The 25,765-nt window shown below is 39.2% G+C and overlaps 1 protein-coding gene across 2 annotated transcripts in view; it reads right to left on the bottom strand.

The window, feature by feature from the left end:
* LOC306847349 (KH domain-containing, RNA-binding, signal transduction-associated protein 3-like) overlaps positions 1-23,883 on the bottom strand; it is a 185,822-nt gene extending 161,939 nt beyond the window's left edge. Inside the window, exon 1 of one of the 2 annotated variants that reach the window (XR_013782149.1) lies at positions 23,484-23,870. Coding sequence is in view for 1 of the 2 variants with exons in the window: in XM_079381256.1 (XP_079237382.1) it covers positions 23,484-23,574 (91 nt within the window). In the remaining variant the exon portion in view is untranslated. Of the gene's footprint in view, positions 1-23,483 lie in introns of both variants that reach the window. The other variant, XM_079381256.1, reaches the window with a different exon arrangement.
* Positions 23,884-25,765: the final 1,882 nt, after the last annotated feature.

Below are 25,765 nucleotides of genomic sequence, written 5' to 3'. Positions count from 1 at the left end.
TAAAATTACAAAAACTAATTCTGAAATAATACAATAAAGCTAAAATGCTATATTAAATATTCAAGAAGGAATATAAAAAAACAGAACAAAAAAAACCCCCGAATAAAATGACAATGATAATTTAAAATTAAAATAAAAACTGAAAACAAATAAAAACTAATTAAAATATGAATAAATAGCATAAAATAATAGTGCACAACTGTATCCAAAAAAATAATCTAATATATTTATAAATAAAAACACACATACAGCAATTCAACAATGATGGCATACTGAAAAACCCATAATGGTGGTCAATTGCCATTTTTTGATTAAAACACACACACACAAACACACACACACACACATAGAGTATAATTGCAGGTGTGGGGTTTTGTACAGGTGGTTTTAATTCACCTTAACTCAGCAGCCCGTCTGAAAACCCTCGCTGGCTTCAGCACCACCAAGACATCTCCGCTAATGGGATTTCAGGAGGAGTGAAAGAGCGAGCAAAGAACAGACTGCCGGCCGTGAAAAGTTTCCAGGAGAGAAAATCAAACCGTCGAGGAGAGGAGGGGGTGCATGAGCGCGAAGTGCTGTCTTTAATGAGCTACACCGCTCAAACCTGCTCATGGCTCATAGATGTAACGAACCAAAAGACCCGGGTGCCTGTATCAACCTTAACGAGCACCAAGTCCAACAGCAGGTCAGGACTCAAACGGCTTGAATGGAGAACAATAGTAAACAGCATGAGGAACAAGAAAAGTTTCATTAAAAAGAGAGAAGGAGAGCGAGAGAAAATGAACCTGGAGAGCCAGGCAGGGAGGTAAAGATAGAAACAGCCTCACTAAATGGAAGACAGCAATACACGCCATAAAATATAGCTGAAGACCCAGTGGGCAAATGAGAATAAAATACGATCAGCTGCTCCAATAATACTGCTTGCTGCCGTTTAGTACGTTCTGTGACCTTTAAGACAAAATGATCATCTGTCTGCTGGTTATGTCAACTGATATAAGAGACCTTTCTCTAGGTCTCTCCCACTGCGAAAAAGACTGGTGAGCTTTCACTGCCAAGTTGTACGTGGTATTACAGACAAAGCGAACAGCAGAATACAGTAGTAGGGTTGGATCGATACCAAAATTCAGTATGATACAAGCCTCTGGTACCTTGGTTGACCCTAAATTTATACAATAGTCCAGTGGCTTTCAAAATCCTGTTTCAGAGAGGGAAAAAGTGTAGAAGAAACTGCTTCACTGTTTCCTTCAGCTTCCTAAAGAATAACTGGAAAGCATAAGACTTCATTCTATTGACAGTTGGGTCTTGATAGTTAGAAACGGAAATCGTGCATAGTATTGTGAGGGAATAAAAACTATTTATATAAGCTCACTTACAACTTATTTTCATGCTCTGGGGGGTTTGTAAGGAACAATCCTCTGTAAAACTGGAAAGGGCTATACAGTACATGACTCTAAAATGAACAGAAAGCTTTCATTTCAGGTTTAATATAATAATGGATGGAAAGACACTATCAGTTTAATAAACAGATAAGCATTACATAAATCTCACATAGCCAGACTTTCAACTATAAAGCCTATTTCAGGATAAATAAACAGAATGAGTGAGGCATTTTGTCCTAGAAATACTTTAATATGTATAACCAAATTAAAAACAAAATGAATAACAGTTTTTTGTAAAAAAAATAAATAAATAAATAAAAAATAATAATAACAAAAGGTATAACACAAACATGACAAAAAGAGACCGAGATTGAGTTTTTTGATTTTTTGATTGATACCTGGAAAAGCTACACTATTACAGTATGAAAAACATTAATGCACTACGACTTCAAAAGTACTATTAATTCTCAAAATCATCACAAACGGAAGCAATGTGAGACTAAATGTGCAACTACAAAAAAGTAATGTGCTTAATTCAACTCTATATACACACACACAGTAAGCGCTAGAGGAGAAGTGTAGCTTCACAGTGGAAGAGGAAAAAAAGGTTTGAAAGGTTTGTATCATGTAAAGAGATTTTTTTTCCTTACTCTTTTGAAATAAGATTTTGATGTACTGTGTAACAATACTCTAATGTGCACAATGTAAAACACCCTCCGTGATCCAGCGAAAGCTTTTATGAAAACTATACTTCTATTCTATAACTGACTCATCCAGAAATATTGTTTTTAAATCATCACAACCGCAAGCTCATTAAATGAATAATTCACCCAAAAAATTAAAAATCTGTCATCATTTCCTCACCCTCAAGTTGTTCCAAACCTGTATGTTTCTTTCTTTTGTAAAACATAAAGGAAGGCATTTTAAAGAATGTTGGTAACCAAACAGTTGCTGGTAGCCATTGACTATGGAAAAAAAAAAGAAAAAAAACTATGGATGTAAATGGCTGCTGTCAACAGTTTGGTTACCATCATTCTTTAGACCTTCTGGTGTGTTAAACAGAAGATACTCATACAGGTTTGGAACAACTTGAAAGTGAGTAAATGACAGATTTTTCATTTTTGGGTGAACTAACCATTTATTGCATGACTGCCCATGATTCACATCAGCACATATTCAGTATTTACCAATTGCATAGCTCTTAGTCATAAAACAGAAATCCTAAGGTGTGATAACCAAATTAGCCCGTTTAATATACTTGGTCAGAGCGCTGGTGGATGATGGACAAGCAAAACTAAAATTCTAACTGTTGGTGCAAGAAAGCTTGATATTATAAGTGGACTTCTGGAGAAAATGCAAAAAAAAAAAAAATAATGGACCCTTACAAACTATGAGAAAATGCATATAACATCTGTATTCGGATTACCCATAATTCATTAGCATTCAAAAGTGTTGCATCAGCATGGGGCCCAACAATTCGAGTGTATAATTGTTGCAATAATTATTTTGGATTTTACATGTTATAAAGAGGAAAAATGCCTTGTAATCATGTTTTCACGGCAGAGCAAACCAGACCCGCAGGAGCCATTGGAAATGAACAGAAGAAGCGCCTCTCCTCTTTGCATGGCTATAAAAAAAAAAAAAAATAACAGCATAAAGCTTCTCTCACAGAGCTTTTAGACCCTCATCCACAAAGAGGACCGACATCACACACACCGTTATTGGGAATAATGGGGAAAAGTGAGGATCTCGCCGGGTTATAGAGGGGCATAAATCTTTAATAGCATAGAGGCGAAGAAACAGGATATCAGTAAATTAAACTTAAGTGGATTTTCAGGCTTTTGTAGAAAGACAAGTTATTCGGTAATGTGCTGAGAGTAGCGTAGGAGACAGACAGACAGAGAGGTTTGACTTTTCTTCTTTGACCACTACAAGTGTTATCTTATCCTGAAACTTTCCTCATCTAATTAGACAGACAGAAGCATGAAAAAAAAATCACTTTCATAACCGTCATTGTTAAAAGACATTGGATTCCTCGAGTAGAACATCAAATTATACTTTCACTGCCCCAAAAAAAGTATTCACTGGTCTCATTTTACAGTAAATATTTCTAAATATCATATAAAATATCAACTTATTTGATTTCTGCAAATATCTCTCAAATTAAGTTATATCCCATTGGAATTTTTCCCCAAGTTTTAAAATCAAACTATTAAGAAATTGTTCGATTTACGCTCAATTTTATTATTATTATTTTGTTTTTTTTAAATGCATGCTGTCAAAGGTAATGCATTACACTGATATTTTTTTAGATTTATAAAACAAGAATAATAGAACACCAGTTTCAAAAAAATAAAAGCAATATAAAGCAGTATATAATATACTTATTTAAACCCTCTACGTAGCAAAAATTGATGATCAGCAGTTGCAAGTCTCCTACATCCCTGAATGAGTCAGTGCATTTGAACAAAACGGTCAAGTAAATCAATGTCCCGCATAAGGAAAGTCCCTTCTTTCATTCCTGAATGAATCTTTTTTTTATTATTATTTAATCATTTGACATGTTTGAATGACTCAGTTACTCATTAAAGACAGTCACTTGTTGTCAACTACTGGTGTAAACAAGAAAAAGCCACTAAATCCTCACCACTAACACACAGACTGGCAGTCTGTCTGGTAAAAACAGAGTGATATAAAAAGTGAAAAGTCCCAGTGCTGCTGGACTGTATATAGTTACAGATTAAATGAACTCTGTTCAAACATGCAGAGATTATTGTGGCAAAACACTTTTTTTCCACTCCAAGTAAAGGCCAATTATAAAAATAAAAAAAAAAACCTTCATGTCAACACAAGCGAGGTAAACTAAAATACTGATAATCTATATTTTGGGGCTTTTTTGCCACTTTTATTCATAGCTACACTAGAAGGAAGGAAGGAAGGAAATAACAGGAAAATGAGGAAGGGAATGGGATTAGAAATTGTTATGAGCCAGATATTTTTTTTCCTTTCGTATTCAATAGATTTCCAATGACCTTTGACTGCATAACTCAAACTTTAAAATATAGCATGAAAATTTGTGAATAAAGCTCTGTTACCATCCCATGTCTTGAAGAGATATAAAATCGTCACTTCCTGGGAAATCGGAGCAAAGAACCAACAGAGACAGTCGTTGGTCTCAGAGACCAAATAATTTTGATGACAGACTAAGGCTCAGGCATTTCAAAATCAGTAAAATAACATTTTCACTGGTTAGTTCAGTTGTCCAATCACATGATCTGTTGAGGCATGTGACTTTGAACTTATTCGATAAGTGTTTGCATCATAGTTCACATGCATGCCCTCATATCGGGTTAAAAAAAGCTCCAACTCATAGAGCGCGTTACGTTGATGCTTGCTAATGAAGCGCACGACGAAAGATAATCAAAATAAAGTCTTTTAATGAGAAGTCAAAACAGAGAAAGTCCAGGAGAAAGGGGTAGCAAAAACATGAATCAAACTAATAGCAGACAAAGGACTTGGTGAGAACACAGGCTTTAAGTACTGAACGTAATATTGGGGAAACAGAAACAGGTGAGGAGCTAATTAACTAATCAGGGCAACTAAGGAAAACTAGGTCAACGGAAGACATGGCAAAACACAACTAAAACAGATTAACATGTAACATTTTGCCCCCTCCCGGAACGGTGCGTCCCCGCGCCAACAAAAGCAGTCCAACAGAGGAGGGAGGGTGGGGGTTCAGGACGTCAAAAAATAAAAATAAATAAGTCCATGGGGGAGTGGAGGGTGGGAGGAGCCAGATGGAAATCCAGAGGCCAACCAGGATAGCGGCCCACGGTGGAGGAGTCGACGGCGGGAGGAGCCATGGTGGAGATGGAACCGTCGACACCCAGGGGCCGACTGACGGAGACTGAGTCGTTGGATGAGGAGCCCAGGATGGAGCCGAGCAGACGGAGAGCCAGGGTGACATCGAGGATCCGGAGGGTCTAGGCGGAGCCAGAAGCTCAGGTAACTGAGGCGGAGGCGGGGATCCGGAATGCCGCAGCGGCGCCAGTGTGACGGAGGATGAAGGTGGAGCTGAAGGGAAGGAGGAGCCTGACAGAGTCGGAGGGTCGGAGTGGAGTTTGAGGCGGCGGATGGTGGACGACTGACCAAGGCAGAGCCGGAGGGACGAGGGAGCCCAGTGGAGCTGATGGGAGGACGGGCCACAGTGGAGACGAGGTAGCTATGGGCCAAGGTGGAGCCGATGGTTCGAAAGACCAAGATGGAGTCCAGGGCTCGGAGACTGGAGGTGGAGACAGGGGATCATCAAGCCTTGGCAGAGCTGGAGGCTGGAAGTCCCGAGGCAATGGATCAGAGCGCCCAGCTGGCGCAGACTGAGGGTGAGCTGAGGGGCTGACAGACACCAGCGGGACTTGGGCTAAGGAACGGACCGGTTTAAGAGGAGGCGGGAGAGGGCAGCTGGGAGGGAACACAGGAGGACTTGAGCTGGGTGGAACCAGCGGAGACGCAGGAGATTCAGGGCTGGACGGGACCAGCGGAGACACAGGAGATTTAGGAGCACTGGGTAATACCTCCCCAAACCAGTCTATAAGATACATTTTGAAGATGTCCTTAAGTTCCTCAATATGATTCTCAGACACCAGTTGCACCTCACACTCGGTTGCGGGAGTGTGGGCGGGGCTTCCTTCCAAGCCTTCAATCACCACCAAAACTCCCTCGGGAACGGACGATGTTGCCGGCTCACGCACTTGGTCAGACGATGCATGAGGCTTCAGCTCTGTGGCGATGATTGGTTCAGTCGCGGCAGGCTCAGGCTCTCCGTCTGCAGTGGGCACAGGCAGCAGCTCCGTGCAGTGGGATGACGGCTGGCTGGTCTCTGGTTTGGAAGTGGGACTGGAGATATCCTCCTCAGAGGGGCAGATGGTAACTGGAGATCCGTTGTTCTCCAGCACCCACTCCACGAACGCGGCGAAATCCTCCTTGGGACCGTTCGCTGGCAGGCGTGCCTTACACCGCTCGCTCAGGCTGGTGATGTAGAATATGCAGAGCGAGCGGTCCGGGAAGTACGTAAGGCACGCCAGATCTAAAAAGTCCCTGGTGTTTTCCTCCAGCGAACGGTCCTGTTGCTCCAGACACAGGAGTTGGACTGCGGGCAGATCCATCCCGGGAGAGGAACGAGGAGAAGGAAAAAAAAATAAACAGAAAGACAAACGCCACTAAACTTTACTCACTATGAGGGTCTGCTATTCTGTTACGTTGATGCTTGCTAATGAAGCGCACAACGAAAGATAATCAAAATAAAGTCTTTTAATGAGAAGTCAAAACAGAGAAAGTCCAGGAGAAAGGGGTAGCAAACACATGAATCAATCTAATAGCAGACAAAGGACTTGGTGAGAACACAGGCTTTAATTATTGAACGTAATAATGGGGAAACAGAAACAGGTGAGGAGCTAATTAACTAATCAGGGCAACTAAGGAAAACTAGGTCAACGGAAGACATGGCAAAACACAACTAAAACAGATTAACATGTAACAATATGTTTTTTTATGGACATTTTTAGAATATATGCATCTTGGCACTTCCATCCATCGTTTTTTATGCGATACCCCAAAATTCACATAAAACTATGTGGATGGAAGCATAGCTAGTGTCAATGTAATGCACACTTTATCTCAGCACACACAATCACAGACAGTAAAATCAGCAGTGTAATATTTGCAGTGTTAAAAGTTATTAATTCCCAAAGAGTTGAATTACCAGTCTACAGTGTTAAACAGTACTCACGTTCAGTGTTGTTACATGGTGTAATTTCACTTTTACACTGAAAGTGCGGAATAAAAAACCCGCCAAATCGTCTGACTCCGCCCCTCGATGATTGCTGCTTCGCAAACCGACGACACCATTTTTTCTTCATGGACCGAGACGGTAAGTTGTATTGCATTTCTCTTTATAAAATTACACAGGAAAAAAAATGTTTTTGTTGATAATTTTACTCAAGATATGATTGGTGGTGAGCACGTTTCAAAATGACTAACTGAGTGTTTTTGTCAGGTACAAGTGTTAAGTTCGTGAGGTGCAGAGATGTAAGGTTAGCCTACAGAAGAGTGTGAAAGTTTATCATGCCGGTTCGATTTCCTGAAAAAAAAGTGATTTTACATGTAAAATTATTTTTTTGTCACATTAATGCGCTTACAATTTATGTTATATAACATTATACTTTCAGCTTCTTTCATTTTGGTTTGTTGACAGATCCTCTCGCCTCCATTCCCGCCGAGGCCTGGTTTTACGACGAGTCTGAAGCAGACACATTTGGGCGGTTTTCTACTCAGAAGAGATAATTCATCAAATGGTAAATTTATAAGTGTTTTTGAAAGCATTGAGTGTGGCATTACGCTGTTTCCATGGTTTGAAACGTAATAGTGGGTCTGTTGAACATTAACGTGCTAACGGTTTCTTCACACCCGCTGTAAACGAGCAGTTTTCTGCAGACGGAGCTGGTGTAACGCGGAACATTTACCAGTCATTTATTTGATGTTATCTAATGCAAAACTGTGAAATTAGAGCGCGTTAAAAACTTTGTCCATACTAGGTGTGAATTGCATAATCTGTACGATGCTTTTACTCAGCGCTGAATATCTGTCTTGTTGTGTTGTCATTTGCGTTAATACAAACGCGTTACCATCAAGTTTTTCTTATGACAATTACATTCATGCAAGCATCGTGAAAGTGAGGTAAAGGTACGTTAAACTGTAAATCTGTCAGTCGTTCAGTTTCCTTCAGTGCCCACGGGCAGAGCATGCATGTACTTTAGCTTGAAACCAGTCTTTTTCAATTCATATGGCATGCTATTTTGGGTTAAATAATATCCTAAATATTTTTAGATATATCAGATATACAAAGTTAAGTTTTAATGGAGTAAGATATGTCTGAATCTATCTGTATTTTCTTTTCACATTATAAACAATAGATTAATAGATCAATTCTAAATGTGTTAATTTATTCTAATGTTGTACACTGTTAATTTTAAGAACCTTTTTTACTCATGTTATTCTTTAAAATTATATAAATGTGTTTAATAATCAGATTAAATAAATACTTATAAATAATTGTTTCAGGCCTCCATGTGAATATTGCACAAGGTTTTGTGTCTGTTAACTTTAACAGTCATTTAATTGACCCTAGAATGAAGGATGAGTTTACGATTTGACACCCGTATTATAGACTGCTCTCAGCATACTCAATTAGGGGTAATGACAATTATTTTACCATATTTACAGTCCTAATGTAAACTAAATTACTGAAACAAGTGTGGTTTTTTTTATCCCTTTTTCAATAGAATTGGCCCAGACTTCTGCAGTGTCAAGGGAAGGAAGCTCCTCTCATAAGATTGCAAACTGGGAGTCTGATGACACTGAGTGTGAGTGACGGAAAGAGCAAAATGCTGAAGATGAAGCCAGAATTGTGAGTCTGTTTTTCATGTTATTCTATGTGCCGTACAAATTTAAAGCACACAAATTAATATGAAAAATTAAAGTTTAATTGGGCAGCCACACAATATCTGCTCATGTTCACACCTAGGGCTGGGTATCGAGTTCGATACTTTTTAGGCACCGACCGAATTGCCTCGATACCACAGAGTATCGAAAAACGTCTTGTCGCTCGGTACCAAATTTCGATACCTAAGGGTTTAATCTCATTAACGTCAGTGAGCCAATAAGCCTGCAGCACTAGATGCGTTTGACTAGAATTGACGCGTGCTGATTGATCAGCGTTTGACATCCGCGAGAGCAATTCGAAAGCGTACGGAGCAGTCTGCTCTCTATATCGCGCAGTTTCGCTTACTTGACAGACTGAAGCTCGCATGACATTTCAGCGTCTGCCGTCTCACTAAATGAGGACATAAACACATGAACAACAGCTCTAGAACTGCTCTGAGAGTCACTTCATGAGCATTTTACCATTTGATGTGAGTAAAACTTGCGTCATATCATACACACAGAACTGTAAAGGTATTCCTGGAAACCAGTCAAAATAAAAGTTCAGTTTAACTTGGAAGACACTGCGGCAGAAATAAATTACTATTGTTCAGCAGTGTACATACTGCTGCTACTAGGCTACTATTAAAATGATTAAAACTCTTATTTTTTAATTAATGATCACACAACATTGCTTCCATGTTTTAATTTTAATAGTCAAATTTTGTTTGCCAAAATAAATAAAGTTTTATTTTCAATAATTTAAAAGAAAAATGAAATTAATGTTTTATGCCTTCATTTGAAAACCAGATACAGAACACAGAATTTCTGAGGAAAAAGAAAACATTTCATAAGGCTGTTTTAAGAATAAATTTGACATACTACAACATAGAATTTAATAACAATAAAACATATTGTGAAAGAAAATAAAACATCCACTTATGAAAGTGGATAAAGATTTAACAACCTAGAATAAATGAATAGAAATGATGATTCTGTCTGAGCTATGCGTTTTCAAACGAGCACGCACTAGTGTAAACTGAAAACTATTTGAGCTTTATTAAAATGATTTGCACTGATTTATTGTGTTGGATATATTTTGTTCCTTTGTGCAGTGGCTCAGGAGATGAGTCTTTGAGTCTGTATACATGTCAACAAGCTGAAAAAAATAAAACCAAAGTTTTTTGAGATAATGTAATCTTGTTAAAACTGTTTTCATAAAATTGGTATCGAAAAAAGTATCGTTCAGGAACCGGTATCGAACTCAAGGTATCGGTATCGGTATCGAACATTTTTGAACGATACCCAGCCCTATTCACACCTGGAATTTACTAATTATTAATTTAAGATGTCAAAATGCAAAAACATAAATGGTTAGTTTACCCAAAAATGAAAGATTGTCATTTCTCACTCTCTGCCATTCCAAACCTACAAGACTTTCATTCATTTTCAAAACACAAAGGAAGATATTTTAAATGAAACCTGAGAGATTTCTGTCCTTCCATCGACAGTCTACACAACTACCACTTTGATGCTTCAAGATGTTCATAAAGCGATCATAAAACTAATCCAAATGAATTGAGCAGTTTAGTCCAGATTTTCTGTCTTGATCACTTTATATAATGAACAGACTGATTTTTTTCCCCCCACATTTAAACTGAACAGAGAACAAAAACAGAAAATTTGGAGTAAACCACATGATACGTATGGATTAGATATCTTTATGGATTAGATCTCTATGTGAAGTTTTTGAAGTATGAAAGTGGTAGTTGCATGGACCGTCATTCAAGGGACAGAAATCTTGTATTCTATTAAAATATCTTCAATTGTGTTTCAAAGATAATGAAAGTCTTGGCTGAGTAAACAATGAAATTTTAATTTTTTAACTAACCCTGTAATAAAAGAATGTGGCCATATGCGTCTAGTGTCGGTTCTCTTGTGCAACATCCAAGATGCATGCTAATGTCAGGTGTGAACAGAGCAACTGTGTGGCTGCACAATCAACTTTGCAGAATGGTTCCTCAGAGAAATATTGTTTTCATAATTTTTTTTTTTCTCCAAGAAGCCACGTTCCTGGCTTCTCCCAAGACCTTCAAGCCTCGATTGACCTCGGAATCAGTTGTAAAGGAGGATGAAACTGATGTTTAATGTTAGTCTATATTTCAGAATAAGATAATCTATATATATTGTTATCTATATTCTGTGTTCATGCATTGTTTGCTGAAGTTGTCATATCTGTTATTTAGAATGGGACAGCAATATTGCATCAATTTGTCTCCTACTTCATTTGATTCCACCATCACCACAAGGCTGCAAGAGACCTGGAAAAATGTCCTCCAATCAAACTGAAAAACATCTTCAAAAGGGTACATTTGGACATTTCTGTCACTACCCATTGTCTGCCTCAAAATATTGCCAGATGGGTTGTAGATGGAAGACTAATATAAATAAAATCAATTGGAGAGCTGACCCTGAGTGTTATTTTTGTCTTTAATCTGCAGGCACTAACAAAAAGAACACCTTATTGCATAGAAGAGACCACACAGCCATGCCTGCTCGCTGACGGGACAATGAGGAACATCATTCATAGATGCTACATAACTGTTGACAAGTATCTTGCTGCAATCTTGTTCAAATCTACCTGTCATATTTGTTAATGTCTAGATCAATTTGATGATTTTCTGTGTTTTATTAACTATTTTTTGTTTCTGTGCAACACTTCAGTGAATGTGACTGACCAATTTACCTCTGCACATCTGGTATATGCTTTAAAGTTCCCACTTTGACAATTTGTTAAATAAATTTTGGAAGTTTATACATCTGTCTGAAGTCTCTTGATTTAATGCATAATCTTGGACATGAACACCATTCAATAGCATTTCTATTTTTGCACTGAAAAGAATACTTTATTAATAACACTTAAAGCAACACCAGGGGTGTTAAATACCCCATAGTGTCAAATTTGAACAACAAATGCAAGTGTAACACTTTATACTCGGAGTGTATTTTTCCTACACTGTAAGGTGCTATATTAACACTAAAAATTCAACACTGTGAACAGTGTACAGTTAACACCAGATAGATTGGGACCATATATGATCTTTAGTAGTGTTATAATTGACACTTTAAGTGTTAAATTGACACTGCGTTTTTTACTGTGCACTCATACTGAGTACTGCAGGAGATTTTTCGCTTCCTAAAGAAAGCATCTGGATCCCTGTGTTGTGAAAAGAGACAAAAAACACCTTTTGAAGTGTGAAGATCGCAGATCTCTCTAAAATCACACTCATGCACGTCCCGCCTTCCAGTGATACCCAGAGTCCAACAGATCAGGCCCCACTGCCAGACAGATCCAGATCCAAAAGAGTCTCCGCCGCACTGTCTGTATCTGAGAGCCATCCTCCGCCGCACAGTAAACACAAGCACCATGAAGAACCGTCTTATTTACATACTATCATATTCTATTTCTCATCTTTCTTTCATTCCAGCTTTATTTGTTTCCTATCTGTCCTGCTTGTTTTCCCTCCTCCTATTTTTTCACCCATTACAATTCCAATTTCATCCTTCCATTTCGTTCTCCTATTGCCTTCTCCCTGCCTTTTGAAATTTCATTTGGTGGCAGTCCTTCATAAATAACTTTCTCCCCACGGAGGAGTGCGACCTTATTCAAACTGTAGCCTGGAGCACAAAGACATACTGATTAACAGAGTCTGTCTCTGTCTCTCTGTCTCTCTCTGTCTCTCTCTGTCTCTCTCTCTCTCTCTCTAATCCTCTGTTATCCAGGGCTGCTGTTGTACTGTCCTTTGCTCTTCTGAGCGATGCATTAGCGTCCTGCAGCTGTAAAAGATTACTACTGTATAAATGAGGATGGGAGCACCACAGGGGTGGATTGGTGGCCTAGATTAACATTAGAGTGCCGTGGGTTGAAGGTTTGCCAGACAGCCTCACCGTGAGCTCCCTAATGTAAGTACCAAACACTCCTGAGTACAGATTGGGATCGTTTAGCTGTATCGAACCCATGTCACATCCATCCTAAAGATGTAAATAAAGAGTGTGTGCATTATTTAAAGGAACAGTTCGACCAAAAATTTTAACTGTGTCATCATGTGACAGAATTAAGTCTTCTGAAGCCCTAAGTCGACCCAGACGGAATCCGCAGACTGCGTGGATTTTGGAGGTAAATTTGCAGAATGGATTTAAACACAGTAAAATTAAACAAAGCTGAAAGTACAAAATCACCAAATGTTACTGATTTACATGTCCCAGAACTGAAACTAACAAGCCAAAGTTTCTATGCAGTATATTTGCAAAAACGCATAACTCCGTTTTTAACAATTTTCAAAAATCATGATTTTTCATTGTGCATTCCAATTAATCTCAATGAAACTGCGGTTGGGTTAATTTGATTAGGTTAAAAAATAACAAACAAACAAAAAAATACAGCTAACTAACATTAGTTATTTGTTTTTGCAAATAAACTTTTCATATATGATTTTTTTTTTGTTTTTTTTAGGTGTATTCAGTTTCAATTTTTTTGCTGCTATACGCAACCCAAAAGTTTTTTTTTATTTTTGTATGTTTTAGAAGGTCATCTCTCATGATCAACTGACCACAAGGGCTGCATTTATTTGATTAAAAATATAGTAAAAAATAAATATTATTATATCTGAAATATTATTACAATTTAAAATAACTTTTCTGTTTGAATATATTTTAAAATGTAATTTTTTCTATGATAGCAAAGCTTAATTTTTTAGCATTATTACTCCACTCTTCAATTTCACATTATCCTTCAGAAATCATTCTAATATGCTGATTTGCTGGTCAAGGAAAAAAATATATATATTTTTGCTGCTTAATATTTCCAAGGAAACCATGATACATTTTCTTTCAGGGTTCTTTAATGATTACAAAGTTCAAAAGAACAGATTTTTCATTTTTTTGAAGTAGAAATCTTTTGTAACATTATAAATGTCTTTTTTGACACTTGATCAATTGACTTTCAAACAGTAATGTGCACAGCCTCAATAAGCATTCAATGTATGGGAAACAGCTTTGAATCTCTTCAAAATCCATTTAGAAAAAGTTTGATGAGTTTCTAACTACATGGGAGTGTATTAATGAAGACAGGGTTTTCATTTTTGGGTGAACTGGATAGAATCATGTTCTCTCTCAGCAGCCTATGGAAGTCGAGGGGGATTATTGGTCACCACGGGTTGTTTGGTAAGACCACAAGACTACATATCACGTTACGGATTTCCAGTTCTCAAGGGCAAGGCATAAAGGAAGGGAGTGGTAACGGAGCGCCTCTCTTCCTCAAACACGCAGAGACAGTATTTCACAGCTACACGCTCCGGCTCATTATCCCTGACCTGTGGTGTCGAATCAGTGCTCGGCGTCTGAGATTCCAGGCTCATTTGTTTTTCGAGCTGACCTGAGAAAGCCCCCACGTGGAAACTGCTGAGACTGACAAACGCAGACACAAAAAAAAAGGCTGCTTTTTTCTACCCTCAAACAGAAAATGAGAAGCGTGGCACGTTTTCCACACCACTGCGTTTTATGGGGGATGAGAATGCTTTAAAATCACCCATCCCATCACACAAGGCCCGCTGGAGATGATTACACCTGTAGAGGAGCCGCAAAATGACTGCGGCTTGAGATCGGAATGGCGTAATCTGAGGTGACGTGCAAACATCTATTGCATTTTAGTAAATACAAACGTAAAATAGATTCTGAAAACAATGTCTCACCTGACACGCACTGCCTACTCCCTCTCATAAAAGTCCTGTAAACCTGATTCATGATTCTTAAAATGATTTATTTGGTCGTTAAAGGTGAAGTGTGCCATTCCTGCACTGCTAGTGGCATGAAATGAAACTGCAGTCTGTTAAAGGAGATTGGACATTGGCTTGAGTTTGAGGTGGGACTAAGCAAAGGAAGATGAAAAACGTTTGTGCAAACCTGCTTTGGTGCTGCTAATGGTGGAGGAAATGACATACTTCACCATTAAATAATATTCGTCCCTTGGAGATGATCACCCAGTGCAACGCTGGGACATAAACCAGAGCTCATTGTAAATTACACTGGCTAGTCATTTCTTTGACATAACTAGGAACCTTAATCAGATGTTAAGGGTAAAATCAATGTGTTGACTGCAGTTAACGAGCAGTCATTAGATTTTATGAGGAACAATTTGAGTCTCTCAGGAAACAGTTCTCACACAGAGGAAAAGTGAATGAGAGAGAGTGCATTGCGGCATGTCTAAAATCCTTTCAGTGAAAAGACATCCTGCAATAAGTACTTGTCATTAACTGTCTGAGCAGGATCAACTAGCGACAGACCAAAACAAGAAATATAAAAACAACAGCAAGATAAAGAAATTACGGATGCTTTTTAAGCCAACTTCTGGCAACTTGTTACAAGGATATGAATGTTTGAGAAAACGGATTTATGCAAAGAAAACACTAAAGCCTTCTGTCCGTTCGCATTTCTCTAGTTTGCTTTGCATTCATTTGTAGTGTTGTCAAAAGTACTGGTACGTTGGTACCAAGTTGATACTTACTTTTAAAAAAAACGTAACAATACCAGCTGCAGTACCGCTTGTACAGAGTCCTGGGTCAATTCGGTTCCCGTTGCTATCAAAAGCTCCCGTGTGTATTTGTGTGAGTACTCTGTGAATAGCATTAAAGATTTCTATTTATAACATGTTCTTGAAGCATTGAGCAATGTAACCAATCACAGACATGTTTGTTGAGCATGTCAATGTAATAGCCAATCAGAGGTGTTTAGGTTACGCAAAATGTGCTCAAAACACCGTAACGTACAAAGTATAAACACAATACGTACGTATAAGTAATACAGTATGTTGTGCTGTATAGACATTTTTATTGTAGGGGCAGTCGTGGCCTAATGGATAGAGAGTTGGACTTGTAACCCGAAGGTCGTGGGTTCGAGTCTCAGGTCCGGCAGGGATTGTAGGTGGGGGAGTGAATAACCAACACTCTCTCCACCCTCAATACCACGACTGAGGTGAGACCCTTGAGCAAGCACCGAACCCCCAACTGCTCCCCGGGTGCCGCAGCGTTGGCTGCCCACTGCTCCGGGTGTATGTTCACTACTGTGTGTGTGCACTTGGATGGGTTAAATGCAGAGTACACATTTCACTGCTGTTATACTCTGTATAATTGTGTATGTGACAAATAAAACAAATTATTTTATTTTTATTATTATTATTGTAGGATTCATTGATTGTAACTTCTCTTTCTTTACATAACTGTATTTTATTTACATAATTTTGAAGATTTATTTTTACTATTTACTAATGAAATTTTACATTTACAATACTCTGATGCATGCATTATTAAATCACAAAAATAAAACCCTATTCCTTTTTCAAAATCAGAATAAAAACACTCCTAATCTTGCATTTTGAGAGAGTAGCATATCTGTCCTGGAATAAAAGAGGTACGTGATGCATTATCTACACAGTATGTTGAAGTAATGTTGTCATAAATATTGTCATCCAGTTTTTAATTTAATGGAGCATAATTACACTAAATACCTAATTAGCGTCTCACATGTGTCACGGTGCACACAGCAAGGAGGACACAGGAACACACAGACGAGGATGTAAACTCAAAATACAATCTTTAATGACGACATCAAGGCAGGGCAAGACAAGGCAAGGCTGACACAGACAGGAACACCGGATAGTAACGAGTAGACCAGACCAAATCAAACTGAACAGACAGAACTATAAATACACAGGATAATCATAGAAAACGAGACAAACACAGCTGGACAAGGATTAACTAATGATCACACTAGACGAGGAAACAAACCAAATATGGACACAATAGGCGAGAACACATGACACACACAACAGATGACTGACAACATGCTTATAAGAAAGGCCTTTTTAAAGCAATTAAACAAAAAGATTGTGTGGGATTTGGGAGTTTGGTGACTGTTGGTGTAAGCTGGTTTAATGAACCAAGATGGCGCCGAGCATGGCAGCCGTGTTGCGAGCTCCGAGAAAACTCTGCAGTTTTTCTTATGTTTTATTTGTTATTTTGTTGTTTTACGTGTTGGATGTTGTTAGTATAACTGTCTACGATAGACACACGCTTTTAAACATTGGTTCCTTTGTCATGCAACGCAAACCAGACTTTGAGTTCTTGAACGCCGGCGCCTTGTTTACAGACACCGCATCAGAGCCCTTTGTCTGGGCTGCACGATCGCGACCGAGGACATGCCGCCGGAAAAGGGGAAAGAGGGCCGGCATCCTTATCAGACTCAGACGCCGTCCCCTCCGACCTCCTCTACCAACCATTTTGCTGGCTAACGTTCAGTCACTGGACAACAAACTCTGTGAACTGCGGGCATGCATCTCATATCAACGGGAAACAAGGGACTGCTGCATTATTTGCCTCACAGAAACCTGGATGTCTGCAGTGGTTCCAGACTCGGGGTTCTCCGTGCACCGCTCGGACAGAACGAAAGAGCTCACAGGGAAAAGCAGAGGTGGGGGTGTCTGTTTCTTTATCAACAACTCGTGGTGTGATGAAAGGAACCTACACTCTATTAAATCCTCCTGCTCCCCTGATCTGGAATTTCATATGCTTCTGTGTCGACCATTCTGGCTACCGAGGGAATTTACAGCGATCATAATCACAGCTGTTTACATTCCCCCTTAAGCCAACACAGACCAGGCACTCAAGGAACTGCATGGGAATATAAGTGAGCAGGAAACCGCGTACCCAGATGCGGTATTTATTGTTACGGGGGACTTTAACAAAGCCAACTTCAGAACAATAGCTCCAAAATACTTCCAACACATCACCATCAACACGCGAGGTGATCGTGTACTTGACCACAGCTACTCTCCTTTCCGGGACGCCTATAAATCGCTCCCCCGCCCACCTTTCAGCAAATCGGATCACCTTCACCTTTCACAGACATTTTGAACCTTTCCCTCTCTCTGTCTGGGGTTCCCTCATGCTTCAAAAAATCCACCAATGTGCCCATGCCAAAGAAAAATAAAATCACATGCTTGAATGACTGGAGGCCCTGACACCCATCTTCAGCAAGTGCTTGGAGAAACTCATCAGAGACTACATCTGCTCTGTGCTGCCTGTCTCACTGGATCCGCTACAATTTGCATATCGCAGCAACCGTTCCACAGACGATGCTATTGCCTTTACCCTGCACACTGCTCTCTCCCACCTGGAAAATAAGAACACCTATGTGAGAATGCTGTTTGTGGACTACAGCTCAGCATTTAATACCATAGTGCCTGCCACACTGGTTGAGAAGGTTGAGAAGCTCCAGACTCTGGGACTAAACGGATCTCTGTGCAGCTGGATCCTGGACTTCCTGACAGGCAGATGTCAGGTGGTCAGAATGGGCAACAACACTTCATCCCCGCTGACCCTCAACACTGGTGCTCCTCGGGGCTGCGTCCTCAGCCCACTCATGTACTCCCTGTACACATGACTGTACAGCCACACACAGCTCCAACGTCATCGTCAAATTTGCTGATGACACAACGGTGATAGGCCTGATCACTGACAACGATGAGACGGCCTACAGCTAGGAGGTGAGAACCCTGACTAAATGGTGTCAAGAGAATCACCTCTCACTCAGCATCGACAAGACCAAGGAGCTGGTGGTGGATTTCAGGAGACAGAGCAGAGAACACACACTCATTACAATCGACATGACACCTGTGGAGCGGGTAAACAGCTTTAAGTTCATCTGTGTTCACATCACTGAGAATCACACATGGCGCTCACACAGATGCAGTGCTGAAGAAGACACATCAACGCCTCTTCTTCCTGAGACGGCTGAGGAAGTTTGGAAAGAGCCCCAGCATCCTCAGAACATTCTACACCTGCACTGTGGAGAGCATACTGACAGGTGAGCTTCCCTCCCTCCAGGACATCTATGCCAGGCGGTGTATAAGGAAAGCCCGGAGGATCATCAATGACTCCAGCCACCCATCCCACACACTGCTCTCTCTGCTGCCCTCAGGAAGACATCTCCGCAGCATACGATCCCGCACTAGCCGACTGAGGGATAGCTTTTTTCCTCAGGCTATCAGGCTAATGAACAGTCAGAACTAATACACCCTACAGAATACTCCCACCTTACGGTATGCCACGCACTGCACTTTAATTCAAATACAGTTCAAACTGGACTACCAGTACACACTACACTAATACAACAATCTTTTTGCTACCACTGGATACCATCCAATGCACATCCATGACATTTGCGTATCTATCTTATGTATAATCTGCTGCATCTTTGCATATTATTGTTTGTATATATGTGTACATAACGTAGAATGTGTACATACGGTGTAGAATGTGTATTGATAACTGTAAGTATGTCTAATAGTACACTGTGTGTACTGAGTATATGTATATGTATATTACATCTGTATAAGTCTGTAAATATGTATGGTAATGTTTATATGTAAATTGTTTCTGCACTGTCTGGAGCACCCTCTCAAGATTTTCACTCACCAAGTGATTTGATTTGATTTGATTTGATTTGAAACTCCAACTGCATCTGTTTCCAGCCAGAAAAGATTTGTTTAGTGGCCTGTGTATCACGCCAAACAGTGTGAACACCTATGTATGTGCGTATGTGTATTTGTATGTCGATTTTCTTTCTCTTCTTCTTCCTTTTTTTCCTGCCAATTACATAATTTTGTTAAGGATTCTAAGATGAGAGCTACTCGACATGACATCATGAGCCATCTGTAGGATACTGGAGATAAGAGCGGCAAGTTTTTCTCAAGATTTGGCAGCCACGCAAACATCTCCAAACCCCAGGACACCTATGCTGATTTCTGCCAATAAAACATTCATAGATATTAGCTAATTACTAGAAAATTGCATCTTAATAAATGAGCAAATACACTTATGAAGCAGTCTCTTTCTTCCCGGCTTGCTCAGTTTCTCTCTCTCTCTCTCTCTCTCTCTCTCTCTGAGCGGAAGTTGAGTGAGTGGATGTGAGTTTGGGAGCGTGGTTTGGTGTGAGTTTTTTCTCTTTTTTTCTGTGTTTTTGTTTTTATTTAAGATATTTGGGTATTGTTAGTGGTATAGGCGTAGGGCTGGAAACACTCACACGCCGACATGCTTTTAAACTTTGTCTGACTATAGATTGTTCTGTGGAAGATTGCGCATTGGAGGTTGGAGAGATTGTAGGTTACGATAGCATTAAATCCGCATCTAGAATGAACAATGGAGTTGTGATTTTTGTGGATAGCTTTGATAAAGTTGCAACAATTGTTGAACAAGGTGTAATAATTAAAGACATCTTTGTTCAAGCGATACCACTCGTTAATCCAGCAAAAAAGATTGTTTTGTCCCAAGTCCCTCCGTTTATTAGTAATAAAATATTAGAGGGGGAACTTGCGAAACATGGACAGTTAATGTCGCCGATTAGATCGATTTCTCTCGGCTGTAAATCTCCGCGATTGAGACATGTTGTTTCATTTAGAAGGCAAGTTTTTATGATTCTGAAGAACAACAGTGAAGGTTTGACCTTAGTGCTCAAATTTAGAGTGGATGATTATGACTACAATGTTTATGTATCCTCAGAAAAAATGAAGTATTTTGGATGCGGAATGGAGGGTCACCTCATATGTTCCTGCCCAGAAAAAAATCACTGCTGAGACTAATAATAAAAATACAGAACAAGGTGAGTCAAGTAAATCTCAGAGACAAAAGCAAAATGAATTAGATGAATCTCAGAGATTAGAACTCTCTCTCTCTCTCTCTCTCTCTGTCGTTTTCATTGCTGTGAGTGAAACTGAAAAGAGGTTTAAACTTCTGTCATCATGCTTCTCACTACGAGATATCATGCTGCTAAAAGGCCTTCCAATTTCTTAAAGAGAAAAGGAGCGAGATGGAGTGATTAGGCAGAAAAGTGCTGAGTGTGGAAGTGTGAAAAATGTGTTATCCGCTACACTGGTCATAGCCCCAGCTCTTCGCTCTGACAGAAACACTGACGTTCTCACGCCAAACCCTACTGGTCTCTGCAGAAATCTGGTGACAGAACTCGTCTGAATATCTTCCTCCGTGGCATGTTGATGTGCCTTTGATGAAGAGATGGAGCCACATAGCTTTAGCTGAGAAGCGAGACAGGCTTGCTGTCTGATGACATACATGAGTTTAGCCACAACCCCAAACCATGAGTTGAAAGGTTAGTGTGGAATGACCACTTTTTGACCACAGTTTTTTTGTATATTGCATAGGAAAAAGTATAATTCCACTTATAAAAAGTTAAACTTTGTAGTCTCTTCAGACACATTTCTGAATAAAATTTTACACTGTTCCCTGCACATATACTCTCAGTCTTTGCGCCCTTAAAGAATTTGTTCACCCAAAACTTACCTCCCAGTTACAAAACAATATGCTATAGTTTTTTTTTCTTCTTCTTCTTATTCCTGTGGATTACAAAATGATTTAGTTGGACTACTTTTGTAGTATTTCTTCTATTGTTTTATTGTGGTTTTGTTTTTTGGAACTTGAAAAAAAAACAACAAAGTGTGGTCACTTTACAAATGCAGTATAAAAATTAAAAATTTAAAAACGTCAGTTACACAAATACACAGCATGTGGTTTTGGACCAAACTGAAGGTGAGTAAATAATTACTTTTGACTGTTACTTTAAGAAATTATGCTCAAACAAGAGCCTCAATCCCATTCCCCATTAATATATGAATAGTTTCTCAAAAAGAACATGCTCCATGTTATGCTGATGCTGCAGCTTATTATCAGATCTCTGAGTGTGTTAGAGCTCTTAGACCTTCAGTCACTCCCTTGGGCAAAGTGAACTCAAGGGTAACAGCCAGGAAACACATTCTATTGCATAAGAGCAGATTTAATTGAAGAATGTCTGCATCATACCTAAAGCTGCAAACGGACTCTCTTTCGCACTGGTACACCACATTTAAAGCTCTGTGGTTTTAGTTGGAGATCCTACAGCTGATTCTGCCCATTGAATCATGGGAAATGTTTTCAGTGGATCGCATTACGAGGTGCACACTGCCTCAAAAATAGCATAAATAGCAAAGTTGTTTCATGAGTAAATTACTTGTGCAACACTGCAACCGAGAGGAATCGGATGAGAGAAAGAGATGGAGTGCAAATCAATGACAGCTATGTGCCGAACTTTAACTGGTAAGATTAAAAACAGACAGAATTCCATTTTCCCCTACTTTCTTGCTACAGGTTCCATGCTACATCAACATTTTGAATATGACCAGTCATGTGAGTCTTTGCAAACCAACTTTCAAACCAAACCTTCAAATTGCCTCAAGCTGTTCATATAGATAATCAGACAAGGAAGATTGTTTGTCTTAAAAACAAGTCATTTGAATTTAAATGCCAAAACAACATTCAAAAACAAATAACTGGATGAAATGCTCTGCCGTTTAAACACACTTTCCATTTGACATCGATTAGCCTGAGAGCCCCAAAAGATTTATATCCAGTCCAGAGATGGGAATAACTGCACCGGCTACATTCATTATCAGAAATATCGGTTCTGCGTAGCACTCTTTAAACGGATTAATTCATGAGTCTGCACTCTCTCTGTACTCAAATCTGCTCTGCTTCTTCGGAGAAGCGCAAATGAGCCCATGCTCTTAAGAAATAAAAATGCTTAATTCCTAACAGAGAACAGAAAATACATATGCAAAAAAACTAACAAATCATCTAACCTACATTTGCACATACAGTGTTTGAAGGAGCATATTTAGGATGAAGTTCAACACCTTCTGGCAGACACCATTTTATCTAATTGTAATGTATACCAATAAGCATGTACAAAGTTTTAACATTATTCCTCTAAGTGGTATTCATTTCTGGTACTTGCTTTAAATGGCAAGAGAGTGATTCAATAGTGACAGTTCTTCAGTTTTACTAGTAATTAGATCCTATAGTTCTTCCAGTAGTGATTAGTGTAGGCTATATTCAATTAGACGCTAGTAACATGACACTAGCATGAATATGTGACTATTACTAGTATACACTATAATTTATTCCAACTGTCACTATTAACATTTCTAGTTACATTTTATTTCACTTGTGATATGTAATATTAGTCTAAATGGTACTTTATGGTTCAGTACTAGAAACAATGGGAACACACTAGTGTCTACTAAAAGCATCTCTGTAACTAGTACTAGAAAAAATGCTATTTGTTACCAGCAATAAATGGGATAGTACTAAGTACTAGTATGTAATGGATAAACTGATAAAATTGATAAAATAGCTCGACACTACTGAAACGAGAACTAGTGTTTAAAGAATTGATACTTTTACTGATAAAAATACTAGTCGCTATTACTTGAATTAAATAAAGTAAACGTATTTCTTGTTAAAACGGCTTGCCACAATACACATGCATGCATGTATTTATAGTAGCCTATGTTGGAATATGTTGCAATAAGAGAATTGGGCAACAATGTGACAACAAAATAAACGGATCATCATCATCTCCTTCCTTAGTCTTTCAACCAGTGACAGCGCGAAACAAACTCGCAACATCGTGCACAAGAATTTAAGAGGTGTGTCCGAATAGTTTGACAGGAGACAGCGGGGCACTTACCTTGATCAAGAAGCCGCAATGAGTGCTGGAAGGACGGGTCCAGAGAATCCTTCTCCGCCATCAGTTCTGGCAAGTACTTTTCGTTATCCATCTCGCCCAGTGCGTTTTGTCCGACAAAAAGCTTGTCAGTTAAAAGAGGAGAAATGTAAGATCCTGATGTTGTCCTAAAGAAACCCAGACAAGATGCGCACCAGTCGTAAGGAAAAGAAGCCAGTGATTCTATCAGCGGCCGGTGAGCATCTACAAGATAATGTAGAGTTTGCTTTTTTTTCTTTAAGTGCGATGGTGATAACTACTGTCCATGCGCTTCCCAGATGGTTCGCCTTTCGCCCATCAGCAGGAAATTCGCCGATGTCTCCGTCCAGTCAGACTGCCGCTCTCAACTGTACACAACCGCTTTGAAGCTCCCCCTGTTGTATCCACGGGCAACGACTGCAAGTCCCAGTTGATTGGATGTAGCTGGTGCCGCTTGGTGAGCTATCGGATACCCAGATGTCAGTCATCCCTTGAGGGCGGGGCGGGTGTGGAATTGTCCGAGGTGCTGCAGTTTCTCACCAATATGATTATTAGAGATGGGAATCGGAAGGAATCTTCATGTTTGTGATTCTAGTTCGGAATCAGTTTTAATATTTATCGTCCTCAACGGTTCCATTAACGATTGTTTTTGAGTTCTGTGGAAGAAATTTATGGGAAAGCATTTGTTATGGCATTTAATCTCCACATCAGTCTGTTGCCAATGAGATAAATTCAGATTTCAAATGGTGTTTACAGAATTATTCATTACTTTCGGGGTCCTTTAGAGGTGACTAACACAATAATAATAATAATATTGTTTTATATAAAATTACCAAAATTAATATTTAATAAATTTTTTACAGAATACCAGCAAAGCCCTGTGTAAAATGATTACACGTAAATCAGTCAGCATAAGTCAAAAAGTTCAACAGTTCTCAGTTTCATTTGGAGACTTAAATTACAAAAGCAATAACCTTCAACTGTTCAGTCAGCGACTGAATCAAAAGTGATTTAGACAGACCAATAGGAACTGGCTTATCACAGAAATGCTGTTTTGTGTCATTTATTTGGGATTTGGACAATATTGGCCAAGCTGGGTGTGTTTTATTCACTAATGCGACTAATTGGATTGTTGCACTGTATGGTTTTAGTACATCATTTTCGTAAGGTGTTCAGTCCGCATTCAGTGGAGGAATGCATGTTCAAGAACTTTTAATGGAATCTAAAGCAGCGAGAACCATTCTATATTATTTTAAATGTAATCGGTTCTTATTAAGAATGACCAAAAACAATGAATAGCTAATTTAACTAATAATAACTGAATTAGTAGTGATTTGCGATATCTTGGGAAGAGGCCTTACTTAAAAGACCTTGGGCTGATTTGGCAGATTTTAACGTGTCTCTCTTGTTTCTTACTTACCCGCTATACTTTTGTGAAAAGATTTTAAATTGTGTAACAATTCAGAAAAGAAGTGATCACAGCTGTTCCAAAACGAAGCTATCATTTCAAGTGTTACTGGAACTACCAGTGCAAAACAAGGTTTGTGCATACCTGCACAGACACAGAGAGAGCACAATTATTCATGAGCAAAAAGATGTATGCACAGACCACATAAAATATAACAAAACACATACATCTGTGTAACCCACAACATTAATTCCCAAGTAAGGTCAAAGCGGTCTCGTGACTGCAGGCTTACTCTGCCACCATGTCAAAAGGCAGAATTAGACACCAATCAAAATTGATGTGTTGTAATGAGGGACATTGCACATGCATGACTGTTAGCTGAAACCGAGACATGGCCAAATTAGGATTTTTTTAAATGAACAGCTGAAATGTAAGGGGGAAAAGTGAGCTGTTTAACTTTAATTCCTGACCTCCACAGATGGCCTGGAGAAGGTTAAACTTAATTCAAGAGCAAGACATTTTTCTGTAAAATGGTAGCTCAGAATTTATGAGATCATGCATGGGTAATATGAAAAATTGAACACAGGAAAGAGATGCTGCCAGTATTTCACTGGGGAGTAATAGGCCCGCTCATTGAGTTATGTTTGGTAGCACCATGTAAATGTATGTGGTAGTACATTCATAGTTTGCTCCTTTTGTCGTCTCCTGGATCTACTCATTAAAAAATTTATTATTTTCATAAAAGCACTCGTAATTCCCTAAAGAAACAGCCAAAATTCACCGCTATGCCCTTTTTCCTGTTTTGAGGGGAAGGGCGGGCGAAGAGGTTAAAGATCACTGTAGGAGCATCTCATTCACA

This window comes from Barbus barbus (assembly GCF_936440315.1).
Source record: "Barbus barbus genome assembly, chromosome: 27".
Lineage (NCBI taxonomy): Eukaryota > Metazoa > Chordata > Actinopteri > Cypriniformes > Cyprinidae > Barbus > Barbus barbus.
Note: the sequence above shows the minus strand (reverse complement) of the source record. Positions and strands in the feature narration are given on the sequence as shown.